Below are 25536 nucleotides of genomic sequence, written 5' to 3' on the forward strand. Positions count from 1 at the left end.
ACATCAAACATACTTTGCTCTATTTCATAGTCTTCTGAAACCATCACCTGCAATTCTTCAAGAGACGTAGTGGGTTGCAAAGTCAGTAATCTCGCACGTTTTTCTTCATCATCAATAAATCTCCACTCCTTATTGGCACCCAGTGTCCATACACCACAAATAACGTAGATTTGCATCATAAACAATTAAGTGAAATTTTCGTGGAAGGTGGAAGAGATGGTAAACACCCGATATCATAAGTTATGTCGAATGTCAATTTTTCTTGTTTTGTGTTTCTTCTAAATAATTTAGAATACACATTCTAAATATATTAGAACATATCTAAACAATAAATATAGAATCGTAACCATAAATTTCGATTATTCAAAAAATATTCAATAAATAATCACTTTCCTTAATTAGTTTATTTTCTTTCTATTTATAGAGTATTATAAGTTTTACAGATTATGAATTCTAAAATGTTTATGGTATATATTCTACTTCTTTTAGTATACAGGGAAAAACGTAGAAAATTTATTTTAAATTGATGTAGAATAAAGTAAAATGTAGAATACATTTTCTTAATTTGGTAGAACATACAAAATTCGGTTTCTGAAATTTTTAGAACAAATTTTCCCTCTAAACTTCGTAGAACATGTACAAACTGTAGAATGAACAATCTAAATGTTTCAGAACTTGAAAAAATCGTAGAAAGTCTTTTTTGAACAATTTAGACCAGAAACCATCAATTTACAAACTGATTTTTGACACTCAAAACATTTTTTTTCAAATTTTTTTTTTGCAAAGTTGTATACTAACATGACTTTACTGTTTGTTTTTTGGTTTAAACTCCTAAAAACTTCACTATATCTATAAGTAGAGACATTTCCGTCATAATTGACAATCTTAAAAAAAAAGTGTATATGGACAAATGTTTGGAAAAAAATCCTTTATTTCTAACTTTCCCTTTCTTTTTTAGTCAAAGTGTACATGAATCTATTAATTGGATTTCATTTTGTTTTTTTAGTCAAAGTGTACCTGAATCTATTAATGTGGACTTATGTATTTCTAGTGAATTTGGTCAAAACTCACTTTAATCTGTATTTTTAAATTAGTGAGTTTCTGTTTGACAAAAAAAAAGTGAGTTTCTTTCTATAGTTTATAAAGATACTTGACTGAGAGTCTAAGACCATGTCATTTCTATAGTTAGTAACTTAGAATATACCCGAATATATTCTATATTATTATTTAGATATTATATATTTGTATTCATTATAGTTTAAAAACTGTATTAATCTCTCGCAAAAGCTTTTAACAATTGATCAAATACCAGTATCTACAAATTCTGAAACAATGGAGAAAATATCAACCAAGTGCGCTTTCCGTATCTTTTTCGTTGTTATGTCAGGTAAATTCCATACTCTTATTTTTTTTATTTTTTTTTTTGTAAAAGTGCACCCATATATATATGTAAAAGTGCACCCATATATATACTCTTATTCCATAAATACAAATTGTTTTTACTTGTACCAGCGAGTTGTAAAAGATCTAAGTCACTAATGAAAGTAAACTGAGCACAAACACTTCTGAAGGCTCACAGCTTACTTTGACCTATGTATAACGTGATTGACAATCTTTGTCCATGAGGTTTCCAAATAATCTAGCAAGTAATGTCTCTTCACATTTGACAAAAAAAAAAAAATGTCTCTTCACATCAAATTTTTTAAAGAAAACTCTAGTAACTGAGGAAATTTACAAAATACAATGTCATGTGTGTTTTCTTTTCCTGCGACAAACTTGCGTGCTTCCGTCAGCCTCTCCGGTCACCGGCGTTCCTTGCTGGTACCGTGAGAGGCTCCCTGCTGTTTATCTTCCTACTTTCTAGTGTTTCTTGTTCTGTTTCCGTTTTGGGTTTACGTTTTCCTCTATTATTGTTTTGTTGTTGTCTGTTTATTTTGTAGATTTTTTTTCTCCCCTACTTGTATTCTCTGTAATTTCAGTCAAAATTGGGAAACTGTATAAAATCTTCACATTAATATCACAAATTTTTCATTTTATATAATATACTTTTACATGTAAGTGTTGATTTATAACAATGTATATTTTGGTTTTGTAGTGATGAGCACCGTAACAATTCGAAACGTTGAGGCAACACGTTTATTATATGAAGAGATTCCTCAAATGATGTTGCATTATGAAGTTTCAACGCAAGTTATTACACCACAAAAAAGCTTTCAGTGCCAACCAGGGTGTTATATAAAGGGTGCAAATGGTTGCAAAGTTGAAGAGATTGAATAAGTTGAAAAAAATTATTCAACCAATTTTTACCATTTGCATTGTAAAGGTTGAAGAGGTTGGAAAAAATTATTCAGCCCGTTCAACTTAAAAAGTTGAAAAAATAAACTAATCCTACAACAAAAGTATTCAACTTGTTCAACCACTATTTTGGAGATGAATGAGTCGAATATTATTCAACTCAATTTTGTTCAACCCATTTTTTCAATTTTAAACAACCATTTGCACCCAAAATGTATTCCCGATCCATTTTTTACTTTATGCCTTTGTCAATGCTAAATTTATATATAATCACGTTTAATCGAATAAAGTAGCAATTATTTTCACAAAGTATTACAATTGGTTGAAAATTGTGTGGGGGAAAAAATGTTTTTTAAAAAAACAATATATCTTACACATATACTCCAATAGTTTTATGTCGGTTGGTATTGTTTATTCAAAAATTATTTTTGTTAACTGACATAAAAGTATAAAACTATTGGAGTATATGTACAAAACTGTTCCAGAATAATCAAATTTCAATAAATTTAAAAAGTAATTACAAAGACGTTATGCAAATGTTTATTTAGGGGATTTTTAACCTTATGTCGACCACAATTTTAGTCAAAGTGTATTAATTTCTTTTGTTATTGGAGAGATGATTTCTAAATCCATATGGAATTGTAAATTCTAAAAATCAAAATACATGGATTTTGAAATAATATGTTTTATCTTTGGATTTGAATTCTTCTATTTTACACTTTCAAATCCATTCAAATCCATTTAAAACATAATGTGGATTTGGAAATCCAAAAACAAATCATTGAATGAATAACATGAGATTTTAACAAGTATTTGTAAATCATAGAATCAATAACACATCATTTTGAAAAGTATTTTAAAATCAATGATTGAATAACACATGATTTTTGTTTGGATTTCCAAATCCATTAAAATCATAGAACCAATAATTCCCTTTAAGTTCAATCTCCTGATGGTTTGGTCTTGATCATTCTATAAAATTTGGTAAGAAAGTCAATTTCGTTTATTTAATTTTGGTAACAAATCGATAGAATTTAATGATTTTCTACTTGTACTTTGGTAAAGATTTCATTGTTGACAAAAATATGATATATGCGGGAGCATTGTATTAAAAAAATGGTTCCACAAAAAAACCTGTACCACTCCACTATCTTTAACATCTTTTTGTAATAACTAATTTTAAGAGTAAAACAATGGTGAACATGTCAACGAAGTCTGTTTTCCTTGTCTTCTTAGGCTCTTAGCTGTTACATCTGGTTTTTGCACAAAAAAAAAAAAAAAAGAAGCTGTTACATCTGGTAATTTCATAAACCAAATACATAAATGATGGTCACAACCTTCTAATAAGTACAAGTTACAATTAGAAGCTAAGTGTCAAGGTTCTTGACAATAGAAGATAAAGATATTGTGTTCAAAGAATGGTTCCAAACATTTTTACAAAACTATCATTTGATGTTTTTTACAAGATATCCTTAACATTAAAAATTAAATCAAAGGATAGAAACACACTAGGAAATAGGAATGTTAAGGAACGTGTACGTGTCAGTTTATTATTGGCTGGAGTAATTAACAAAACAAAAACGATTTTTTTTTTTCTTTTTCTCCTTCTCTCTCTCTGTTCTTTCGATTCTTTCTCCAAAACCCGAAATCTTCTGCTGAAGCTCGATCTGTTGAATCGAGAGAGATTATATGAGTTCTCTACTCTCTGTCGTTCGTCTTCCTCCGCCGCAGAGATCCGTGACGTCTTCGATCTCTACGATCAGGACAAAAAAAACGGACTGATCTGATCTGATCTCCTGAGCTTCACCAGGTTCTTAATCACCTTGGGATGTCTTGCTCTGTCGATGACTGCACTCGTATGATCGGACCTGTGGATGCTGACGGCGATGGGAACGTCAATTTCGAAGAGTTTCAGAAGATGATGACCTCGTGCTCCCTCATCAACATCGGATCTTCTAATCGAGGTTCTGCTTAGGTAATTTTATTGGATCTGGATTCTCTGAGAAATGGAATATCAAATTGGGGATAATAATCATAATAGTTATGGCTTATCAGATCACAACACGCAGATCTACGTTTCTCTGTTTTACTCAGTAGCTATAGCTATTCAGACATTTTATTCGTTTTTGGTGTCGTCAGGTCATCCATCATCCTATGGTTGTGGTGGCATGCCATTGTGATGGCACGAGATGGAAATTCTGGGGAGACAACAATCTGAGGAGCAAATTCTGGGGTTTACATGAGAGTATTCAGCTTGATCATGTTGTTGTATTGACTTTGCAATTTGACGATGGAGAAACCCTTCAGTGGAGTAAGGTACCAATCAAATTTTAATTTTTACCCGGCAAACAGCCATTTTGTATGTTACTTGTTCACTGATACTATTCTTTCTTTCAACTTGTAGGTGACTGCATCAATATACAGTCTCATGCTTGGTAAATTGTAATGTGATAATCAGGTACGTTTTAACTTTGATCATGTGATTAGGAGTGGATATTTGGTTATTTGCTTTTTGAGAAATTTATAACTAAATTAGAATTTTTTTTTTTTTTGGTTTCTTCATATTGGAAAGTTTCAATTTGGATTGGCTCTCTCGTTCCATTTTTGTATATAAAACAGAAATCATTCTTCAATGGATATTATTTAGTTTTATAGTATTACGAAACATACTTTTTTTTTTTCATTAACAACTTCAGTGTATTTTGATTGGTTTGGAATAAGGTATTGTTACTGTTTTACTTACAAAGTAAAAAGTTTGGTTTCGAATGAGATATTTTGGCTACGTTTCTCTCTGCCCAGACCTAGCTTTGATAGTCTGAGATTTACGTTGTCTGGCATTTGGTAACTTTTCCTCGTCACAGGTTCATGCCTTCATGGTATAGTTCAAGACAAGAGTGGGAAGACAGTTGCAACTATGTTTGGTAAATGGGATGAGAACATGCACTTTGTGACGGGTGATTGTTCTGGGAAGGAGAAACTGAGTGAAGCTATGTCAGGAGCTCAACTTCTCTGGAAACCAAGCAAACCTCCTGGAAACGCAACAAAGTATAATCTGACACGTTTCACAATTACGTTAAATGAGCTTCCACCTGGGCTGAAGGTGAATTCCATAGAGAATTCCATTTGTTATTTCCATAAATTAGTTTATTAAGGATTTATTTAGACCCGAAGGAGAAATGAATGTAGGAGACGCTGCCACCAACGGATTCAAGACTGAGACCAGACAAGAGGTATCTGGAGAATGGAGAGTTTGAAATGGCCAACACAGAGAAGTTGCGGCTGGAACAGCAACAACGTCGGGTAATACAAGTTGCACTACCACTGCAAAAGTTCCTTTAATCTTGGTTTTGCTCCTCTGTTTCGGTTTTTCAGAAATATATATATACTGATCTTGAATGAGTTAAATGAGTTTATCAGTATCATACACACAAATGGCTTTTTTTTTGTAATAAATTAAGCACACCCATTATATACAATAATCTATTTACATACAATTATATAAAATTTTAATATAACACACCTACACCATTTGTGATCAACCACTTTCTGGATCTTAGTTTAATTCAATAATTTCCTCTTCGTCTGCTTCTTCTTCTTCTTCTTCTCTCACACCCTTAACCTTGTTTAATTCAATAACTTCCTCTTCTTCTTCTTCTTCTCTCACACCACTAACCATGTTTAATTCATTAACTTCCTCTTCTTCTTCTTCTTCTTCTTCTTTTCTCACACCACTAACCATGTTTAATTCATTAACTTCCTCTTCTTCTTCTCTCACACCACTAACCTTGTTTAATTCATTAACTTCCTCTACTTCTTTGCTTCTTCTCTCACACCATTAACCTTGTCATTTCTCACCTGATCTACTGTAGGACCATACGACCAGCTACAGACAACGTAATAGATGACATTAACGAAGCTCAAGATCGCTAAAACCAGTAGTAATAATCGTAGTGAGCCTCGTTAATATTATCTTCAATCCAGCTTACGTTTCCCTTCTTTGAGCTTTTCTCGACCGCATTGAGGACCGCACTAGCCAAGATATTAGCCACGGCTATTCCTAGACCGAACAGCGAAGCAGCTATGCTGGACAAGCTTCTAGGGAACTCTGTGTAGAAAAACTCGGTCTGTCCTATTCCTGTTAAGGCCTCTGCTAAGCCGTGTAGCACATACTGTGGTACCAGCCACATCGCTGAGATACTAACTGTTGCGTTGGCGTTGTTTGCTAGTCCTTGGCTTATCGCGGTTTTCCTTCTGTAATGCTCAACAGTTGCCGAAACTGCCATTGCTAAGAAGGATATGAATAGCCCTAATCCCATTCGAATCTTGACATTGATCCTAACCGGTCTGCCTTGGATCTTGGAAGCTAAAGGGAGGATTGCGCGTTCGTACAGAACGACCCATGAGATAAAGGCTATGATTCTGAACACATCGAAAGATCCAGCTGGGATTTGGAAGGTCGAACCGCTGCTTAAACTTCGGTCCATTGATTTAGCTTGAAGCAACTGAAACGAGTTATGGCTAACGTTTATCGACACCATTATCCCTGTGGACCATACTGGTATCACCTTCACCAACGCCTTGAGTTCCTCAACTTGGTCAATTGTGCATAGCCTCCATCGGTTTAAGGCTAAACCATCAGAACCAAGGTCTTCCTCCCGGTTCCTTATGACACAAGCTCTGTTGAGAAACCTAAGAAATTACAAGAAAGGGTCAGTATAAAAGAACAAAAAACAAAACAAAAAAAAAACTAATCAAGAAGTACTATATATATGAAATGTATTCAAATTTACCTCAATGTGTCACTTGTAGCTTTGACTTCAGAATCTTTCAAACGATGATAACAATCGTTCGAGTCATGATGATCCGGCAAACTTAACTTCCTGTTCACGTAAGCTGCAACAGCCACTTGAGCTAAACCAGTGAACAGACTCTTGCTCACGTTGCGTTTAACGTAGAGAGGAGAAGCGATAACAAACAAGAAACCCGCGAGCAGCATGAGAATCGCGGGTATTCCAAACCCGATTTTCCATCCTATATGATCTTGAATGTAAACAAGGACGGTGAAAGCCATCAAGACAGCAACCGATGAGGAAGCGTAGTACCAACCGAAGAAGCTCTCAAGAACTCTCTCGTTCTTAGGATTTTCTTTCTTGTCCAATTGATCAGCACCAAAGACTAAAGAACAGGGCCTGATTCCGCCTGATCCAATCGATATAAGTGCGAATGCGGAATATAATAGAGCCAATTGGGAAGATGTCGCGGAACTGCAGTTGGTTCCGGCTGCTGCTACACAGGGTGATGGCTTCACTTGAGGTATCATCGCCGTTAGCCATAGAACCACCATACCCTACAACGTTTTGATTCAAACAATTTATTAAAATGGTAGTAATATCACTAACATAAAACAGTATAAATTAAAATCAGAAATTGATATAAATCGGAGAATAAATATGATAAGAATGAAACTATGAAACTCTGTTTTACAAGACTAGAGCCACCGGCACATCACGGATTCATCAACTCTATCTCCCAAGCAACACATATGTCACTTCTACAATTCACAAAGAATGCATAAAAGAACTACAATACTGTTCTCAGTTTATATACAAATGTCTTCAGTCCCTTGCACGTGCTCCCTCATGTCTCTGCTTCCACTCTGTTTCTCCTTCTTGTATACACATAGTGAGCTTATCAATACTCCCCCGTTTTAAAACAGCTTGTCCTCAAGCTGTGCAGTGGCAAATGTAGTGACGATCAAAACCAATGACGATGATCGCTGATGCCATGGTAGAGCTGCTGCACGAACCTTGATCCTCCGCACCGTAGTGTCTCAGTTTAGTTGCTGGTCAGACATAGTTGGAAGCTAATCTTCTGCAATTTCTTTTTTCTCCAGCGAGGCCACACTGAATAATAGCCTCTCTTGTATACAGTTGCAGCAGACCAGGTGTCCTGTGTAATAGCATTTCCAATTAAATCCCTCCCACTTGTTAGGACTGTGTGTAGTTGCTTAGAATTCCATCTGTGCCATATCCGGTGCTTGATAACACTACATAGAAACTGTGTTGGCCCTCGCTTCTGCACTCTGTTTCCAGTCACTTTGAAACTGGCTTGTTCCATTTTTAAGATCCATGAAATTGACTAGCTATTCTCAGCCTTGTTCTTCCAACAAAATAACCATGCCAACCACCACTGAAAATCCATAGTTACTTCCCATTGTCGCAGCAAAACTTTGAGGCTATGTTGATACCTTCCCATTTTTCTTTGTTTATTCTTGAAGTGATGACACTCAATTTTTTTTTTTGAATTTAAAGTGACACTCAATTTTCCTTGTGACATCATCTGCAATTGAGTTCTCATCCCCATAGAAGTTGTCACTTGTCAATGTAACATAGGACAGAGCATACGCATCCCCCTTGTATGCGTTATCCCAAATCTGCATCCATTCTGTGGCAATCAAAACCTGCAACTCTCTTATATTTTGTAGCAACCACAACCAAAACGATACTGCATCCTTTTGTTTCCCAATTCCAAGTTGTGATAGTGTCTTAATTCTCCAACAGTGCCACACAGAAAAGTAAAAAAGTGTGCACAACTTAAATGAAAACAGTCTTTGCACATGATGGCTATGAGACTGCAGTTTACCACAGGTTGATATCCACAGCTTTGCAGTATCTTCTTCCCGAAACTGAGCGCTTGTAGGATTATGTTTGCTTGTTTCTTCCCTATATGCTGATTGTTCCTCAATCAAAACTCTTGTCTCTAGCGTGTCTTTGTATTTGAATTTCCAGGATTTGGAAAAAAATTGTTGTTGTCTCTGTCGTTGTAAAGCATTCCCACTAATCAGCCTTCTATCAAATACATGGTAGACATACGGATTCCTCATATCAAGAGACGAAATGTGCACCTTAGCAATTGTCAATGTATCCAAATCGAACATATAATTTTGACTTGAAATCTTTCCAATTCTTAAAAGACACATTCTTGAACCAACTAGGAGCGTCTCCTTCTAATTTCTGAGACACCAATTCTATCTTCTCCATGTCGGTATATCGACCAGATCGAATTAATCTTTCGGTGCTATCCAACTACATGGATACAATCCATGAAAATTTGGCAACTCAGAGCTCTTTTACCATGTTATCTCCATTACTTTTCATAATCTCCTGTGTTGGTTCATTCAAAGATAGCCTGCTTCGTGACTTGATTCGTTTAACATAAACACTGCAGAGTCAGATCCTTGATTCTCCTTACTCTCTCTACTGGACAACATCAGCTCTTCTTTACCAACACTTCTCTTAATACTCAACTCCAAAGCTCTAGCTACAGCCATCATCTCCGGAAAATTACGTGGCTTTTGTATACAAACAAGCTCCTGCATTTCCCGAGTTAAACCATTCAGAAATATGCCCTCCAATTTTTGATCATTTAGACCAGTTACTTAAGAAGACAGACTTCAAACCGTTGGACATATAATCGGATATGGTTCCTGTTTGTTTGATACAAAACAGACTTAAAACTGGTCCGATTGAGCAAATTGCAACATCAATCATTCTTGTTTTAAACTGACTCCAACTCTCAAACTGCCTCTTATTCACTTCCAATTTGTACCAGCTCAAGGCTTCTCCTTGCAAGCTCACTGAAACTAAGGCTAGTTTCTCTGCATCGTTGTATCCTCCAGTGCGAAAGAAATGTTCGACAGTGGCGATCCATCCGTACATAATAAATCCTTCAAACACTGGCATTTCCACTTTCTGAAGAAGATTCTCTCTAGCTAATACCATGCCTAATCTCACTAAGCATTTCCACTGGCATTGATTCATAGTTTCATATTCTTATCAAAATACATAAAAGAGACGGTATAGAAACAGTGTGCATCGAGTTTTTTAAGCGAATTTGAGAGAGGAAGAGACGGAAATTACCAGGAAACTGAAGAGAGAAGCAATGGCGATGGTGCGGAACGGACCCAGATACACGTTGGAGACGAAAGCTCCAAAGAAAGGGGTGAAGCTGGAAGCAGCCAACCACATGAACTCTGCACCGTCTGAGCTTTGGCAACCCCCAATCTGTAATCACTCATCAAGTAAAGAACCATGTTCTGTAACAACCCTAAACTCGCCACTCTCTCGAACCCCGCGTTTGCTTCACCGAGTTTATAACGAGAACAACAAGAAGAAGAGTGAATTCAGAATCAAGATTTTGGTTTTTGTTTTTAAGAGAGAAGAAGAGATGTAATGGTTTTTACCAATGATGAAAGGCATAGTGAGAAGACCACCCTTGGCTCTTCTTCTTCCACTACTTGGTTGAAGCATCTCCTCTGATGACTCGTTTTGATCCGGAGGGTTCTCCATTGTTTGCTTTTCTTCAGCTTCGAGAGAAAGAAAGAGAGAGAAGAGAGAAGAGAGAAGAAGATCTTTGTCTTTGTGAGAGAGCTTAAAGAGTTATTGCGACGAGACCTCTGTTTACAGAGTCAGTTCAAACTTTAAACTCTATAATAATTACCGTTTACTTTAGGGAAATTGACAGTAATAGCACATATAAGTTGTTTAATTACTAGTTTGGAGGGTAGTGGGGTTGGGTTTTTTACTTTTTAATGGCATGATTGCCCTTGTAATGGCGTTGTTAAGAAACAAAATATTACTAACCTTGCCATTATCATTTAATGCCACGTAGGAAAGAATAGGTTTGGTTTAGAGGGAAAAAGTCCCGCGCATGAGTAACTCTATCTAGTTAGTTAGTGACGGTAGGCTTTTATACAGGTTAGCATACTTATACAGGATAGAAAGACGTAAATGGTGACTTGTTGAGAGTTAGTTGTTATATTCCTAGGCGTGATAGATTTAAATCGGAATGGTAACATGGGCAGAATTCTCTGGTAAAGTAAACGGTAATTATGGTAGAGTTTAAAGTCTGATAGATATGTAACACAGATTTAGCATCAGTTGTGGTAGACTTAGGAGAAATTAGTAAGTTTACGAAAAAAAAAAACAGACTAATATGATTGATATTGTCGTAGTTGTAATAGGTTTACATGTTAATGGTAGTTTTAGTTTAATAGAGTTTTATAGGTTGCTGTGGCAGATTAACTACAGTTTACTAGAATAGCAAAAGATTCGTAGATTTATGGGGTATATATATGTTATTATGGGAGAGATAAAGTTATGTGGTATATTTACAAAATTCAGATCTAGGTTAACATCCTATTAACGTATTTACCCTTAAAAAATATTTAATATTACGTTTAGAACCTAACCGTAGGAATAGATTTATCTATGTTGCGATAGATTAATTATTTGATGATATAATTGTGATAAGAGTTATAGATTAACCTATCTTGAATTTGTCCTGAGTATAATAAATTCAGAAATTGTGTGTCTGAATATTTTTTTTTCAGGCTTTAAACTGAATAAGAAGTCAACTACTATTAAACTAATGTTTCACGTTTTTAATTTATTTCTTCTTCCTCACACTAAGTAAAAAGATAATGTTACATAAGTAAAAGAAATATTTAGAAAAAAATAATTAATTTTCCCATTGAAGAAAGCAGAAATAAATGGAATTTATAAGACCGGCCGGGGTTGGGAATTCCCCTTTTAAATATCCAAATATCATCATCAACGAGAGAGAGAGAGACCAAATCCTTCGATAGTTTGGCGTTTTCTGATCTGTTAAAAAGTTGTTTCTCTTCTGCAAAACCAAAACAAAAACAAATCCTAAGAAAGTGTTTTTTTTTGGTGATAAATTCGGATACGGATCCAAAGAGAGATTCCCCCAAATTTGTAAAATTAGGTTTTTCTTCTTCTTCGCCTCCTCCTCCATCTCTTAAGCCCTAGCCTACTTCTTTCCTCCTCTTTATCTTAAAATCTGAATCATTTCTGTCTGGTTTCTCTTTCCCTCCTTCAATTTTGCAGTTTCTTCAACCTAATTTTTTCGTATTTCGTACTTTTTTTTTTGCAATTTCGTTGTTTGTGCATTGAGAGAGATTTTATAATAATATTAGGAGGATCAGTCTTATTGATAGTTTTCTTCTTTGTACTATATTATTATTACCTCTCGCATATGGATTCTCGTCGGGTTTCGATTCTCCTCTTCTGTGCGGTAGCTCTGTCATCATGCTTTACGTCCGGGTTCGCTTCATCACGGGCCATTTGCAATTACGAATTCGAGCTGTTCCGGTTCGATTTAGAAGCTAAATGTCCTCTTTATCTGTATCCAACTCCTCCTATTGAGGTACGTACGTTTTCATCATTATCCTATTGGGTTTGTTTGTTTGTGATTTCTATGCAACTTCACCTTTCTTATTGCGATTGGATTGGGACTTTGCTTTGTGATGAGTTTCGGGTCTTCATAGGGTTTTTAGTGTGAAAGATTCCAGTGACGGGTTAGAAATCAAATGCTTTATATCTATATCTATATATATATATATCGGATTGGACTTACCCTTCCAATTATTGAATTAGGAACAATGAAGGATTTTGATAACTATTGGGCGTGAATGTTGAAGCGTTCCTCTTTTTTCTTCAAGTTTGGATCATCGTACCTACTGTGTGAATTGAAAGTAATGGACCAATAGTATCATGTATTGAAATTTACTTGAGTCATGGTTAAGGCTTAGAGCCAAACTTCACCAGTTTTTTTCATTGCTCCTTTGTTTGTTCTGTATACCTGTCAACAGTATTATCATATTTACCATCCCAATTTTCTAACTTCATCTAGGTTCAGAGTTTAACGCTCTTATAATGCATACTCTGTAGTAGCTTCTCTGTCTGGAAATATGATTTAGCAAAATTTTAATAGGTATACTTTGGTTCTTCTAAGGGGATGATGTTGGATCTGAAGCTTTCTTCGTAACTAAAAGCAGTGTCTAAATTTTTCATTATGCAGGTAGATGGAGACTCACTGGACAGGTTAATGGCTTTAAACCATGGAAATGCTTATATGTCTGTACTCTTTTATGCTTCCTGGTGCCCATTCTCACGTGTTATGCGCCCTAAGTTTGACATGTTGAGTTCGATGTTTCCTCAAATACAGCACCTAACGGTGGAGCATTCTCAAGCACTACCCTCGTAAGAAGCCTACTTAGTCTTGTTTTTTGAAAGAGTTACTCTGTCTTACACTTCATTGGCAAATAGTCATTTGATTTATGTTACAAGTACGTAGGTTAGCTATTACATGATCACCCTATCTACCTTATGTAACTGTCTCGCTAGTGGGTTTTTCTCCTAAGTGCTTTTAGGTTTCTTCATGTGTGTTGGCCTTTTCATTTGTCTTACTAACTGGTACCATCAATTCCTTTGTTGCAGTGTCTTTTCTAGGTATGGTATCCATAGCTTACCTTCAATCCTGATGATAAATCAAACTTTAAAAGCTCGGTACCATGGTCGAAAGGATCTAACATCCCTAATTGAGTTTTATGAAGAAGCAACAGGTAAAACAACAAACCACATAGTCTGCTTGTGTTTTCTTCCAATCTTCCTGAACAGGCTTTGCTTTATGTCGAAGATATGACTAGCACATTTCGGGTTGAAAGATTTAAAAATAACTGATTGTTCTTTTTGGCTTTCCAGGTCTCCAACCTGTCCAGTATGTGGCTGAAGGGGAACCAACAGGCTTAGATGCCGGCGGTGGTAATTTGATCACATGGTTGCGCAACGGGACATCTATCAGAGAAATCTTCAAACAAGACCCGTTCTTGATACTATCTCTGCTGTTTATCTGTTTACAAATGGCAATCCTTGTCTTCCCCATAGCTGAATCGCGCATGAGAGCGTTATGGGCCTCTTATGTTCCCAATCTGAACCTGGAAAGATTTAGAGAGGTAAGCCAACTGTTCAGCCGTGGTCTTCATATGGTCGATGTGAGGAGGTTATGGTTGAAACTTAGACTCATCAAAACAAGGAACTTCCATGAAAGGGCAATAAACGCACAAGCCTGGGCTTCATCACTCGCATCTGTCTCTCTTGGCCAAACTTCATCAGACCAATCCTGATCCGAAGGGTTAAAACCAAAGCCCTTTGAAAGATATGCTAATATCTTGTCAGCGTTGGAAAGAGATAAACTTTTAAGTGTGTTCTGGAAATCTGAGAGTTCCTTTAATGAAATGTTATATGACTTCTGAGTTTATTTGTCTGCATCAAAGCATGTAAATCCAGGAACAGCTTTGCTTCTGTTTGTGAATATCTTTCTCCCTTTTTTGTTCTATAAAATCTGAGATGTCTGTTTTGGCCTCATTTCTTTTACTGAATAATTTGATTGATTGAGTCGACTTAATTTGTCTGAATCTTTTACGCAGCTTTGTGTTGTAATGCTTGTTCGAGTTAGGTTGGCTCTGCTATGGTTCCATGTTATGGTACATTATCATCATGCACCTCATTATGTGCATGATGCATTATAGGATACCACATACAACATGAAAACAAAAACCAAGGAATCGAGCTTTTTTTTTTTTTTTTGATAAACACATGATTTCATTTATTTAAATCAAATCAAGGTACAAAGTGGAGACTCAAAGATCCCAAAGTTTAAAGAGTTACAAGAGTAGGTATTCCCCAATACCATAAGTAAGAAAATAAAAGATTTCGAGATGAACACCATGAGAGCTATGGAGCAAATGTGATGAAGCAGATAGAAACATGAGAGATCATGGATACTCGAAAGATCATCATCGAATGAACCGATGGATGACAGAATTGTCAAGGTCAAAAGACACGTAGACATTGTAGGAGGATCCAAAGCCAAAACGCTCGCCAAGACGAGGTACACTAGAAGTACGATGGCAGGGATTCTGAGGACCATGGTTATTGGGTCTAAGGTAGGATGATGTAGAGCCCTGGTCAGAAGGTATCTTCCATTGGACCAAGGGTAGTCTTCAAACCATAGGGTCCGAGAGCTGGAGGAGGCACTGAAGTAGAGAAGCTTGAAGTCGTCGAGTGAGACACTTGGGGAGTAGGGCGATAGACCATAAGACTTTAAGCCAATACAAACAGATCTTCCAAGGAAAACTAAAACCATAAGCCAATGATAAAGGTCAAACTGTAACAATACAGGTGGGTTCTCTCTCACTTGGGGCCCTTGTCCAAGGAGATTAAGAAATCCACACAAAGCATGTAGCCAGTAAGACCAAAGAAAAGGCAAAGTAGGCTTGGTCGATTTAGTTTTGGACAACACGGGCATGGTTTGGTTGAAAGAGGGTGGGTGAAGCTTAGGTTCCAAACTCTTGAGGGTAAAAAACATATCCCATACAAGGTTAAAATGCATATAGGTGGGATCAGGAACCGGGTATGTGAAACAAGGGCTGAAGAAGCTTCGGTAATCACCGCTCTTAAACGACATGATCATAATGCCGAACTTCTTCAAGCCTTTCACAACATGAGTAAGAATCCTAGATGTTTTACTAGGCAAGTCTCTCATAGACATAATAGTTGGGCACAAAAAACCTTTCAATGTGAAGCTTATAAACTCATATTCCATAAAGCTAGGTGAAACTAATGGCAGGGTTCTCAACAAAATTTTGTATAACCAGAGCAGCCAAGGTATGTTATGAGCTATTTGCAGTCTTCGGACAAAAGCTTCTAGGGAACACCACCTAAGTTGGCTAAGGGTAGACAAAGGGTGGTTAAGAGCAGATCTGTACTTTAGAGAATGATAGTCTAGATCACCATTTGTTAGGCGGTAACAGGGAGAAGAGTCGGGGGACCACTCTCGGAGGAAAAACACAACGTTGTAACACTCATCACAAGCCATCGTCGTCGTCTCTGTCGCGTAAGACTCGGGTGATGAGGGAGGAGGAGGTTCAACAGTGGCGAGTCGAACTCCGGATCTAGGCAATGAGGAACAGGGGAACTCTGAAACTCCCGGCGGACTGGCTGATATAGTCACAGAGGGTAGAGATTGTTGTTCTCCACCGCCGCCTAGCTTCGGAGATGAACAAGCCTTATTCGCCGCTTTGGTTTTTCGGTGAGGGTTTGTAACGATTAAAACAAAGCTAAAAAAAGGGAAAAAAGAAATGGAGATCGAGGTAAAGGGATAGTAGAAGCTTGAAATAGAAACGGGAACCGAGATTTCCCGACGCCGGCGAGCAGAGAGCCCACCGGCGTCGGAGGAGGATGGTTGAAACGGCGCTTCGATGTTTGTGCCTGGGAGAGAAAAATTAGGGCCAACTCAGTTTTGTGGGGTTTACATAGGAATCGAGCTTAAATGTCCAAAAGTAGGGGACAAAATTAAAGTGCAAAGCAGAAACGTTTGGAACTTTTGCAGGGCTTCGAATTTTTTTTTTATATATAAAAGGTAAGAAGAATAATCACTTTTGTTTCTTCAAGGAAAAATATATAAAAAGTAAAAGATCAGAGCTCCAATTATGATTTTTGAAGGGTTTTAACTTCTCTAAAACCTTTAATTAGTCATTAGCCAATGAAAATTTCCAAATAAAAGAGTACTACCAAATGAGATGAAAACAGTTTTTAAAACGATTTATTCGCAAAACTATAAAACCCAGCACTATCACATTATCACTGACTCTGGAATATGGGTAGTGTGTTCACATCAAACTATGTAATTCGACCTTATTATATTACTAGTGACATAATTGGTACTAAAGATTCTTCGTAATCTCCTTACTCCAACATGATGTATACATCAGCAATAAAACTAGACCTTATCCAAAACTATTTAACGTTTTAGCTATATAGACTCCGAAATGGGTTTCACTACGAAAATGAACTGAACTGACATTAGCTAGGTCTGAATCTACCTAGCTCTAATCTTAACTTCTAGTCCTTATGAAAAAGGGGACTCTAGCAAGGAAAAAAATTAATCAAGTCATATATTATGTTTTTTTTTTTTTTTGTCTATAGCCTTGTGACTGCTATCTAAAACAATTATAGGATTCTAGCAAATTAGAAGACTTCATCAATTATGATGGAGGAGAAAAATTAAGGACCTTGTCAAAGAAGGCAATCGATGGTTCTTCTTGGAATGGGTCCCCAAAGGACCACTTCTTCTTCTTTTGTCATTTCATAACGTTAGATAAGCTCTAAATTCACTTTTGTCACCCACATCTTCAAATCTATACTTTTCTTAATTTAAATTTGCGTACATGTATCATGTATGTTTTGTGTCCACTTCGAATAATATCAATCATGTACTGATATTTTTTTCTTCCCAACATTAAAGAGCTTATTAATCATACGCGTTTTCAAGCTAATTGTTTTTCAAAGCATCTTCAGTGTAATTTAAAGCAATTATGTGTTTGATTGTTTTGTTTTTTTAATAAAGATAGTCTCAACTAGTTTGAATCTTGTGTCTTGTCTTCTATTAAAGGATCTTGAAACCCCTTCACGTGGGAGAGAGAAAGAGAGAGAGATGTTGTTGTTTACTCCATGAGAATACCAAACGCACTTCGCTCCAATAATTCAAAAGATCTCTCACTTCCTCAAAACAAAAATCTTCTCGCTTCCTAATTTCTAAAACCCTAATCGAAGTTCCAAAGATCGGATCAAGGAGACATAGATGGATCTCGAGGATTGGGAGTTACTCTCCAATAGCAGCTTCAAGGATCTTGATCATGACGAGGATCATCATGGAGCCATGGTGATGGATTACTTCCTCTGCCCTTCTACTAAAGATCCTCTTCACGAAACAGAGTCTTCTCCAAGATCCATAGTGGTCCCCAAAAAGCTTGTCCAAGTTCCCATAGCTTGGGAACCCTTGTTGGTGGTGGATCAAGACAACACGAAGATACCCAATAAGCCTGCTCTTGAACCGGATCCGTATCCGGATTCAAAACAAACCCTTTCGACGGACTCTGTTTCGTCACCTAGAGTTTCCTTCAAGATAACGAAGGAGACTGAATTTGCCGACATGAAAATTGACGCACCAGCGAGGATCACGAGTCCTCTGCCTCAGATCGACGATACTGCGTCGAAACCCTCTGATTCCCAAAGAGGAGATGACTTGGGAGATAAGAAAGAGATTATTTTGAAGGAAGGAGATAGTGATGGTGAGAGATTGAACCTTTGGAAGGTTGGTCTCAATGGGGTTGGAGCAATTTGTTCTTTTGGTGTCGCAGCTGCTGCTGCTACCGTATGTGTGTTCTTTCTCGGACACAACAATATCAAGATTTCTAAGAACAAGAACCAGTTGCTAAGGTTCCAGATTTACTCCGATGATAATAAGGTAACCTGATTTATTAAAATTAAATTATTTCATCTTTGAATGTTCTTAGTTAAATAATTTAAAGAAAGTTTATTGGTTTTAGTTGAGTAGTTTCTCGTCTTGAGACGGATATTTAATTTCTACTAAAACAATATTGAATTAAATGATAAATACAAAATTATTTCTGTTTTTCTAACAAATAGTGTTTTGGATATTGGTAAAGTATACTATGATATGAATTATGAAAGTTAAGGGAGTGATAGATTTGGATAAGAGACTGTATAGAATATGAATCCTTGTACAAAAAAAGTAATATTTGTGAAGATGAATGTGAACCAATATAGTGGAAAAAGATGGTAGAAAACAATTTTCTGATGTTAATGGTTCATGACGATTAGTTGGTAATCTGTCTGCTTGATAAGTATATTGGCTAATTGTTATTGGCTAATCTGTCTGCTTGATAAGTATATATATATTTTTAATTTATTCCAGATATTGTATGATTAACTGATTGATAACTTTTGTTTAAATAATAGGAATTTTTTTTTTGAATATTTTAAGCGGACCAAATGATAAGCTCAAAAGTTACGTGTTCATTGGAACAATCTCTATAATTGAAAAGAACGATTCTCGTTTTATATATCTTTGTACGTTTTGTATTCTGATTGTTTTCTTGTGCTAATTAATTAGAGAGAGCATTACAATTTATAAGTAGATTTAAAATTTAAATCTTGTTTCTTCTTTTTTATTGGTGGATGCAGAGGATGAAAGAAGTTGTGAATCATGCAACAAAGATTAACGAAGCAATATTTGGTACGAAAGGTGTTCCTGTCATAAGAGCTCAAATATCTTTCGGGGGTTACTACGATGGACTTTGAAATCAAAACGAGTCTATCCATGCCCATATATGAGCTTCATTATAATACTGGTTCATTGTTCATACTTGAATGTTCTTAGTGTAAATAAATAAAGCTTTGTAAATTATATTATTTTGTTGAATTAGATCATTGTGAGTATTATTTCATATGTAAATTTCCTTACCGTCAGTAATAAGAATTTATATATCATTTGACAATTTCTTAATTTTCTTAAGCATTTCTAAAACTTTTAAGAAAACAAAAAAAAAAGGAAAATAAGTAGAGAAAAGGGCTAAACCAGAATTTAAGTAGATTTTCCGGTTAAAAGTCAATTTTTCCCACTGGGGAAAAAGAACCAGACCGTAAATTTCCCACTCAGTACCACTATGAAATCGGACCGTCAATGTTAAAATCGAACGGTTAATAATAAAGAACACTCCATCAACGGCGCAGATACAAAGAGATGATGCCCTAAGGCTTAAGAGAAGGCCTAAACCACCAAACGTTTGCCTTCTTCCCCCTCTCGTTTACAGAGTCGGTAGAGAGAAAGAGAAAGAGAGAGACGTCGCAGAAGTCATCAGAATCTCCACTTCCGTCTTTCTCACCGGTGTGAAAACATCGATCTGTGTTTTGCCAATCAGATTCATTTCACTCACTGGGACTTGTGTGGATCCTGAGAGAAAAAGATAGGTAACTTTTGCAGAGCTCAAGCTTCTTCTTTCTCTAATTTCCCAGAGAAATTTCATATCTTTTTGTGAATTGTAATCAATTTAACATCGATTTCTATTGCTGAATCAATTTCTCTTTTGATTTTTTCAGTTCTTAACAATCTCTTGGAGCGATCGAATCAATCAGAGAAGTGCTTCCAAGTTCCTAAAAATGCCGTCAGAGTTAGAACAAGAGATCTTCTTACAGTGGGGAAACAAGAAGAGATTGAGATGTCTTCGAGCCAAAGACAAAAAGATCTCTCGCTCTAAACACTCTTCTTCTCGTTTTCTAGGTCATGAAACCTTCCTCCTTCAATCCACTCGATTCTCCAAGTATGTGTTTCTGATTTGATTGATTCCTTTTAGTGAATTGCTCAGTACTACTCTTGTAATCGTAGCCAAAGACTCACACTTTCTTGGTGGGTTTTTTTTTTCTGATTTGTAGAGGATCAGAAGGGACAAGCCTCAGATCTGGACTACAAGAGCGACGGCCGGAGAAAGAAGAGAGGTATTATACTACGAGAGGTGTTGTGGATACCATTGGTAAAGACTGTTTTGATGCAAACAATGGAGAAGATGTCAATATCAAGGACGAGGCTATGTGGCCGAAGCTGTTTATCACGTTGTCAAACAAAGAGAAGGAAGAAGATTTCTTGGCTATGAAAGGTTGTAAACCTTCACATAGGCCTAAGAAGAGAGCCAAACTCATCCAAAGAAGCTTACTTGTCAGTTCTTCTTTTCTTTACTTGTCTTTTTAGAATGTGTGTTGAAGATTCTTCTTTAGTAACAGTTTTGAGAATAATGTTTTTTTTGGTTTGGTTTGGTTTATTTATGTATAGATGGTGAGTCCTGGAACCTGGTTGGCTGATTTGTGTCCAGATAGATATGATGTTAGGGTGAAGAAGAGCTCTAAGAAGGTATGGACTTTTCTCATTTTCTAATCCAGTGATTCCATAATTGTGATTGAGATTAAGATTTGTTTTGTTAAGGTGAAGAAATGATGTGATGTGTTTGTGTGTTGCAGAGGCGAGCAAGAGGATTGAAAGCCATGGGAAATTTGGAGACTGATTCAGATTGACAAGTTTTCGTATTGATTCAAGCTAACTTTCGTGGGTTTACTTCTCTGAAAGAAAAGTGTATTTTAGATGAAATGTATTCGGTTGAGCACTTTGAAGTTGAACACAAGGATAGATCAACTTCTTTGTGACAATGTATGTGCTTTGTTGTAACGTGTAACATGATGATCTATTACAATCTTATTGTTTCCAGATCATAATCCTATTTTGTCATAACTTGGTCACAGACTCTCAAGTGTGTAACCAAATAATTGCCTGACATACTATCTTTATTAGTACCACTGCATGAAGCTAACCACTTGAGAAGCAAGATGGGGACAAATCAAACACTCTGTAAAAAAAACTAACTAATCAACATCATTGTAAGCTAAGCCCTCCAGGGTGGTGCTTACTCTTGGGAGGTTTCACTCACTCAAGGCTCAAAACTGAAGATAACACAACAAACAGTTACACTATTACATGAACAAAGAAGGTGGATTGTTTTCTATTAAGGCACAAATTTATACTTACACAAATTGGAAGAAGATGGACTTGGCAAACAGTGAACTGGCTTATATTGCCCAAGTGTGATAACCAAGGAGAGAAATTTGGAAAAGCCGACAACCATCCCAAAATCAACAGATATATAGTAGAGTTGATCACCTGCAAAATTTGTGACTCAAACTGAAGCGGTTTCTCTCATCCACCTCTAATATTAAAAAAATGATAACTATTCGAATTTGATAACACAAATAATTACACTGGTGACAAATCAGAGAGTTAAGGTAGTTTTCCCAAATTGGATATTTTGCAAAGATAATTTTCAGTTGTTTTTTTATTTATTTTTAATTATTAATAAGAGTTTGTGATTTCCTTTTTCTATAACGGATTTTTCCTTTTTTGATTTTGCTACAATTTCATCCAGTTATTTGTTTCTCATTTCCTCTTTATTACTAAGTACATAAAAATGATATAAAAGAATATAACAAGACTTCGAATTTTGTCATTTGATCTAATTATACGTTCACAAATTATATATAACTTTTACAAGTATAAGTTTAGTTATACTCTTGTTATTTAAGATATATACATGATTAAATGAATGTTATTCTGCAACTTATGATAAGATAAGCATTGTGTAAAGGAGGAAGCTTTTCTTATTGTAGCAGGATTCAGAAGGTATAGCTTCTTTCCATCTTTATTTTTAGCTAACTAATTGGAAACTGACTTAGCAGCTTGAAGCATTTCCACAATCAGTGTCTTCACATCCCTGCAAACACCACCACCACCAATTTAAGAGTTACTCAATCAGTTTTGGATCATTCTTACAGTAAAGGGAGTCAGTAGTTTTAACTCTAAGAGTCTAGTCCGAAACTGGGAACAAATTGCAACATAGAGTCTTTGATCTTACTTTCTGTCTTGTGCGCGTCTTGGGAACGGAACTCGGAGGTTGAAGGTGTTCCCTTGAAGAGTAGCCTTAACGTTGAAACCAAGGCTGTCCAAATCCAGCATCAAGGCGCTCTCTACCTGACATTGAATGAAATTTACTCATTATATAGTTTGAATGTGATCTATGTTAATATATGTTCATTACTCAAGGTCTATGTTGACCAAGATAAAGATGACGAATTAAAACACTTACAGGTATGGATGTTATATTGTGTACAATGGCTTTGGTATCCTCTTCATGGTCTTTGTTCATGTGAGACTGCCGAAATGAAAAGGAGTTAGTACACATCCACTGCTATATGTTGACGATTGTACTAGGGATATGATTGTTATACCGTTACAGGCTTTGCATATTGAGCTATGGGATCGACTTTGGCTGCTTGGAAATCCTCTTTGCTGAATTCTGGTAATGGAGATTTCAGAGAGTAAGTAATATACTAGCGGGATTACGTATATTGGATCACATAAGACAGGATATAAATAAGATGAAGCAGAAAAGATACCTCCAGATCCTAGAAAAGCAGTTGCAACCCCTGAAACATATCTGACCACTTTCGGTTCGATCCGCATAAAGCTGAAGTCCCCAAAATCAACCTTCAACGTTTCAAGAAGAAAAGGTTCAGTTAACTAATTTATTTGAGAGGTTCTTAACTTTCTGGTCATTACAAGAAAGGGTTTTTACCCAGAAAGCAGTGGGATGCTTGGCTAAATAGGCAGATCGAACAGCTGCTTGATCTTTTTCAGAAACCTAAATAATACATAGAAAAACACTCAAGCTTTCTATTTTAATGTAAATGCATATAAAACAACACAGCGAAATACATACCAACACTGCATCACCATGTAGGGTGATTCTCAAACCGGTCCTATCTTCAGGGTCTCTAGCAATTAGTAGAGAGCATTTTGGATTAGCTAAAAGATCCTGCAAACGGCAGAATGGATTATAAGGCCAAGACATCTAAATTTGTAAAAGAAGAGAAAACAATGGCTCTTTTTCTTTGCTTCGGACGTCAGTTCACTAATAGACACTGTTTCAGTTTGCAAACTATCACTCAAACTCCTCCAAATTGCAGCAAAACAGAGATGAATCATCATAAGTCTTTGAATAAACAACAAACCTTTGTATGAACTGCCAAGCTACTAACTGCCAGAATTGGTGAACCATCAGCATCACATGCAAAATCAACCATTGACCCTGAAGGATAACCCTCATACTTCTGCACCAGATCAAAATTACGGTAAATGAGATAGAATGATGGTAGCTTTTGAAATTACAATGTGTGACATGGTGACCAATAATCAGAATCCGAGGACTTGGGTACATTCCACCATATTCATAGAAGAAAAAACTTAACTGCTCACCTGAGAAAAAGTGGAAAGCATACCGCAAAGGCTACCATTAAGCACAGTTCGGATTTCTTCGACTGGGGAAAGACGAGCAGCCTTGTCCTGAAAATAAGAAGACCACATATCAAATACTTTAAAACTCATACACATCACACTCAGAACATGAATGATTATCAAATCATATAGATGAATATATTCAGAAAGCATGGTTACAAAAATTGGCACATTAGTTACCTCGTGAGCTTGAATCAATTTAAAAACATCTGTATCACTGTCGACACTCCCGGAAGACACAGCCTGATTAGTAAAAAGTATATGACACAAAGTTAGAAGTTTCCAACAGTTGAACTCAAAGTCTCAATATAACTAACAAATACATGAGTCACCAACGAAAAAATGACATACAAAATCAAAATTAATAACACGAAATTAGAGAAGAACAAAGGATCAGTGACGAATATAACTTTCCCCTTTTCAATCTAATACATAGCATCCTCGTAGAGCTTATATGCACAAAAGTCTGCCATTTTGAATAAAAAGATTCGACCTTTTCTTTGTCTAATGACAGAAACAACACAACATTAGAGATCATCGAGCCACATCAATCAAGATACAGATACACTGAGCAATACCCAATAAACCCCACCCACTAGAATCCAAAATCAGATTCATCAATAAAACTTGAATCCTCCAGATAGATACCTGAGAAGAAGACTGAGCTGCTGAGGCCATGGCGAGAGGAGGAAATCGACGGCGGACGGTGGGAAAAGAGACGGCGGAGATTTTTGAAGCTCGGTGGTGATTAAGACATGAAGGGAACACGAATCTAGAAGTGATTAAAGGCGTTGAGAAATGGGCCACTACTAGCGACTTCATCTTCTTCCCCCACGAAAACGGAACCTTTCGGATGTTCTCTGTTTTGCTTACACGTCTCTCCTTTCTCTCCGTTGACGACAGACACAACACAATGGTTAACCACAACCCGGTTTGATTTTGTTTCTTTTTATAAATTTCCGGTTTATTCTGGTTATTAATATTTTAATGTCTTCGGTTTACAAACAAACAGACAAATTACATTACAATCAAAAACAAAAAGCAAAATTACAAAATCAAAGTCGATAATTTAACAGAAGATTCGTCGAAACTGCGCCGGGAAATTAATCGAAATGAGTACGGCGATCGACTCCGGCGCCAGAAACGAAGCAAAGATACGATCCGAGAGAAGAAGCGAGGCGGCGGAGTTGGAGGAGAGGTATGCAGAAGATAAAATTGAGCACGGTGGCGCGAGGAAGTCTCTCCGGGTTACAGGCAACATATTGCCAGAGATCCGCCGATAGATTCACCGTCGTCTCCACCAGTCGACTGTTCAACACCATTTTTGTTTGTCTTAAAATTGGTCCCGGGATCGAGTTTTTTTGTTTTTTTTATATTATTGCAGAGAATTCAGAATCATGAAATTTGGGAAAATTGCAAAGAGCACCTTATATTTTTACTAGCTATTCAAATAAGATCTAATCTTTTTCCTGAATCAATTTATTCACTATCAGTCTATCATAATAACTTAGTGTTAGTAACCGTTGTACCCTGGTATCAAATTCACAAGAACAATATTGGCAGGGCTCTTGTCGCTGTTGTATAGGATTTGAATAGATCATCCCCAATGTAATAACTTGTTTA

At 36.4% G+C, this 25536-nt stretch overlaps 4 protein-coding genes, 1 long non-coding RNA gene and 1 pseudogene across 6 annotated transcripts; 4 read left to right on the forward strand and 2 right to left on the reverse strand.

The window, feature by feature from the left end:
- Positions 1-3828: 3828 nt before the first annotated feature.
- LOC104790912 (uncharacterized) lies at positions 3829-5834 on the forward strand. The gene is made up of 5 exons (XR_768849.3): positions 3829-4270; positions 4435-4611; positions 4700-4753; positions 5157-5395; positions 5482-5834. It is a non-coding gene; the product is annotated as an uncharacterized LOC104790912 (long non-coding RNA).
- A 116-nt stretch (positions 5835-5950) lies between these two features.
- LOC104790979 (protein NRT1/ PTR FAMILY 1.1-like) lies at positions 5951-10725 on the reverse strand (annotated as a pseudogene).
- Positions 10726-11810: 1085 nt separating this feature from the next.
- Positions 11811-14522, forward strand: LOC104791078 (5'-adenylylsulfate reductase-like 5). Its single transcript, XM_010516913.3, has 4 exons — positions 11811-12522; positions 13177-13358; positions 13596-13720; positions 13860-14522. The coding sequence occupies exons 1-4, from the start codon at positions 12352-12354 to the stop codon at positions 14279-14281; spliced, it is 900 nt and encodes a 299-aa protein (XP_010515215.2). The 5' UTR covers positions 11811-12351; the 3' UTR covers positions 14282-14522.
- Positions 14523-17007: 2485 nt separating this feature from the next.
- Positions 17008-19519, forward strand: LOC104791163 (uncharacterized). The gene is made up of 2 exons (XM_010517094.3): positions 17008-18465; positions 19206-19519. The coding sequence occupies exons 1-2, from the start codon at positions 17800-17802 to the stop codon at positions 19320-19322; spliced, it is 783 nt and encodes a 260-aa protein (XP_010515396.1). The 5' UTR covers positions 17008-17799; the 3' UTR covers positions 19323-19519.
- A 7-nt stretch (positions 19520-19526) lies between these two features.
- Positions 19527-21284, forward strand: LOC104791320 (uncharacterized). The gene is made up of 5 exons (XM_010517207.3): positions 19527-19991; positions 20121-20341; positions 20454-20733; positions 20848-20925; positions 21033-21284. Exons 2-5 carry the CDS (start codon positions 20181-20183, stop codon positions 21084-21086), a joined length of 573 nt encoding a protein of 190 aa, XP_010515509.1. The 5' UTR covers positions 19527-19991; positions 20121-20180; the 3' UTR covers positions 21087-21284.
- A 760-nt stretch (positions 21285-22044) lies between these two features.
- On the reverse strand, positions 22045-25262 carry LOC104791402 (non-canonical heme oxygenase HOZ, chloroplastic). Of its 2 annotated transcripts, none has more exons than XR_015558351.1 (11): positions 24562-25260; positions 24094-24156; positions 23875-23961; positions 23631-23729; positions 23339-23434; positions 23195-23260; positions 23016-23106; positions 22848-22915; positions 22706-22771; positions 22475-22586; positions 22045-22333 (listed from the first exon to the last, which is right to left on the reverse strand). XR_015558351.1 is itself a non-coding variant. In XM_010517319.3 (11 exons), exons 1-11 carry the CDS (start codon positions 24733-24735, stop codon positions 22276-22278), a joined length of 984 nt encoding a protein of 327 aa, XP_010515621.2. In that variant the 5' UTR covers positions 24736-25262; the 3' UTR covers positions 22045-22275. The 2 variants fall into 2 exon arrangements, 1 of the variants encoding a protein (XP_010515621.2); XM_010517319.3 differs by having other exon boundaries at positions 22475-22590; positions 24562-25262.
- Positions 25263-25536: the final 274 nt, after the last annotated feature.

Source organism: Camelina sativa, chromosome 1 (assembly GCF_030686135.1).
Source record: "Camelina sativa cultivar CO46 ecotype springtype chromosome 1, ASM3068613v1".
Lineage (NCBI taxonomy): Eukaryota > Viridiplantae > Streptophyta > Magnoliopsida > Brassicales > Brassicaceae > Camelina > Camelina sativa.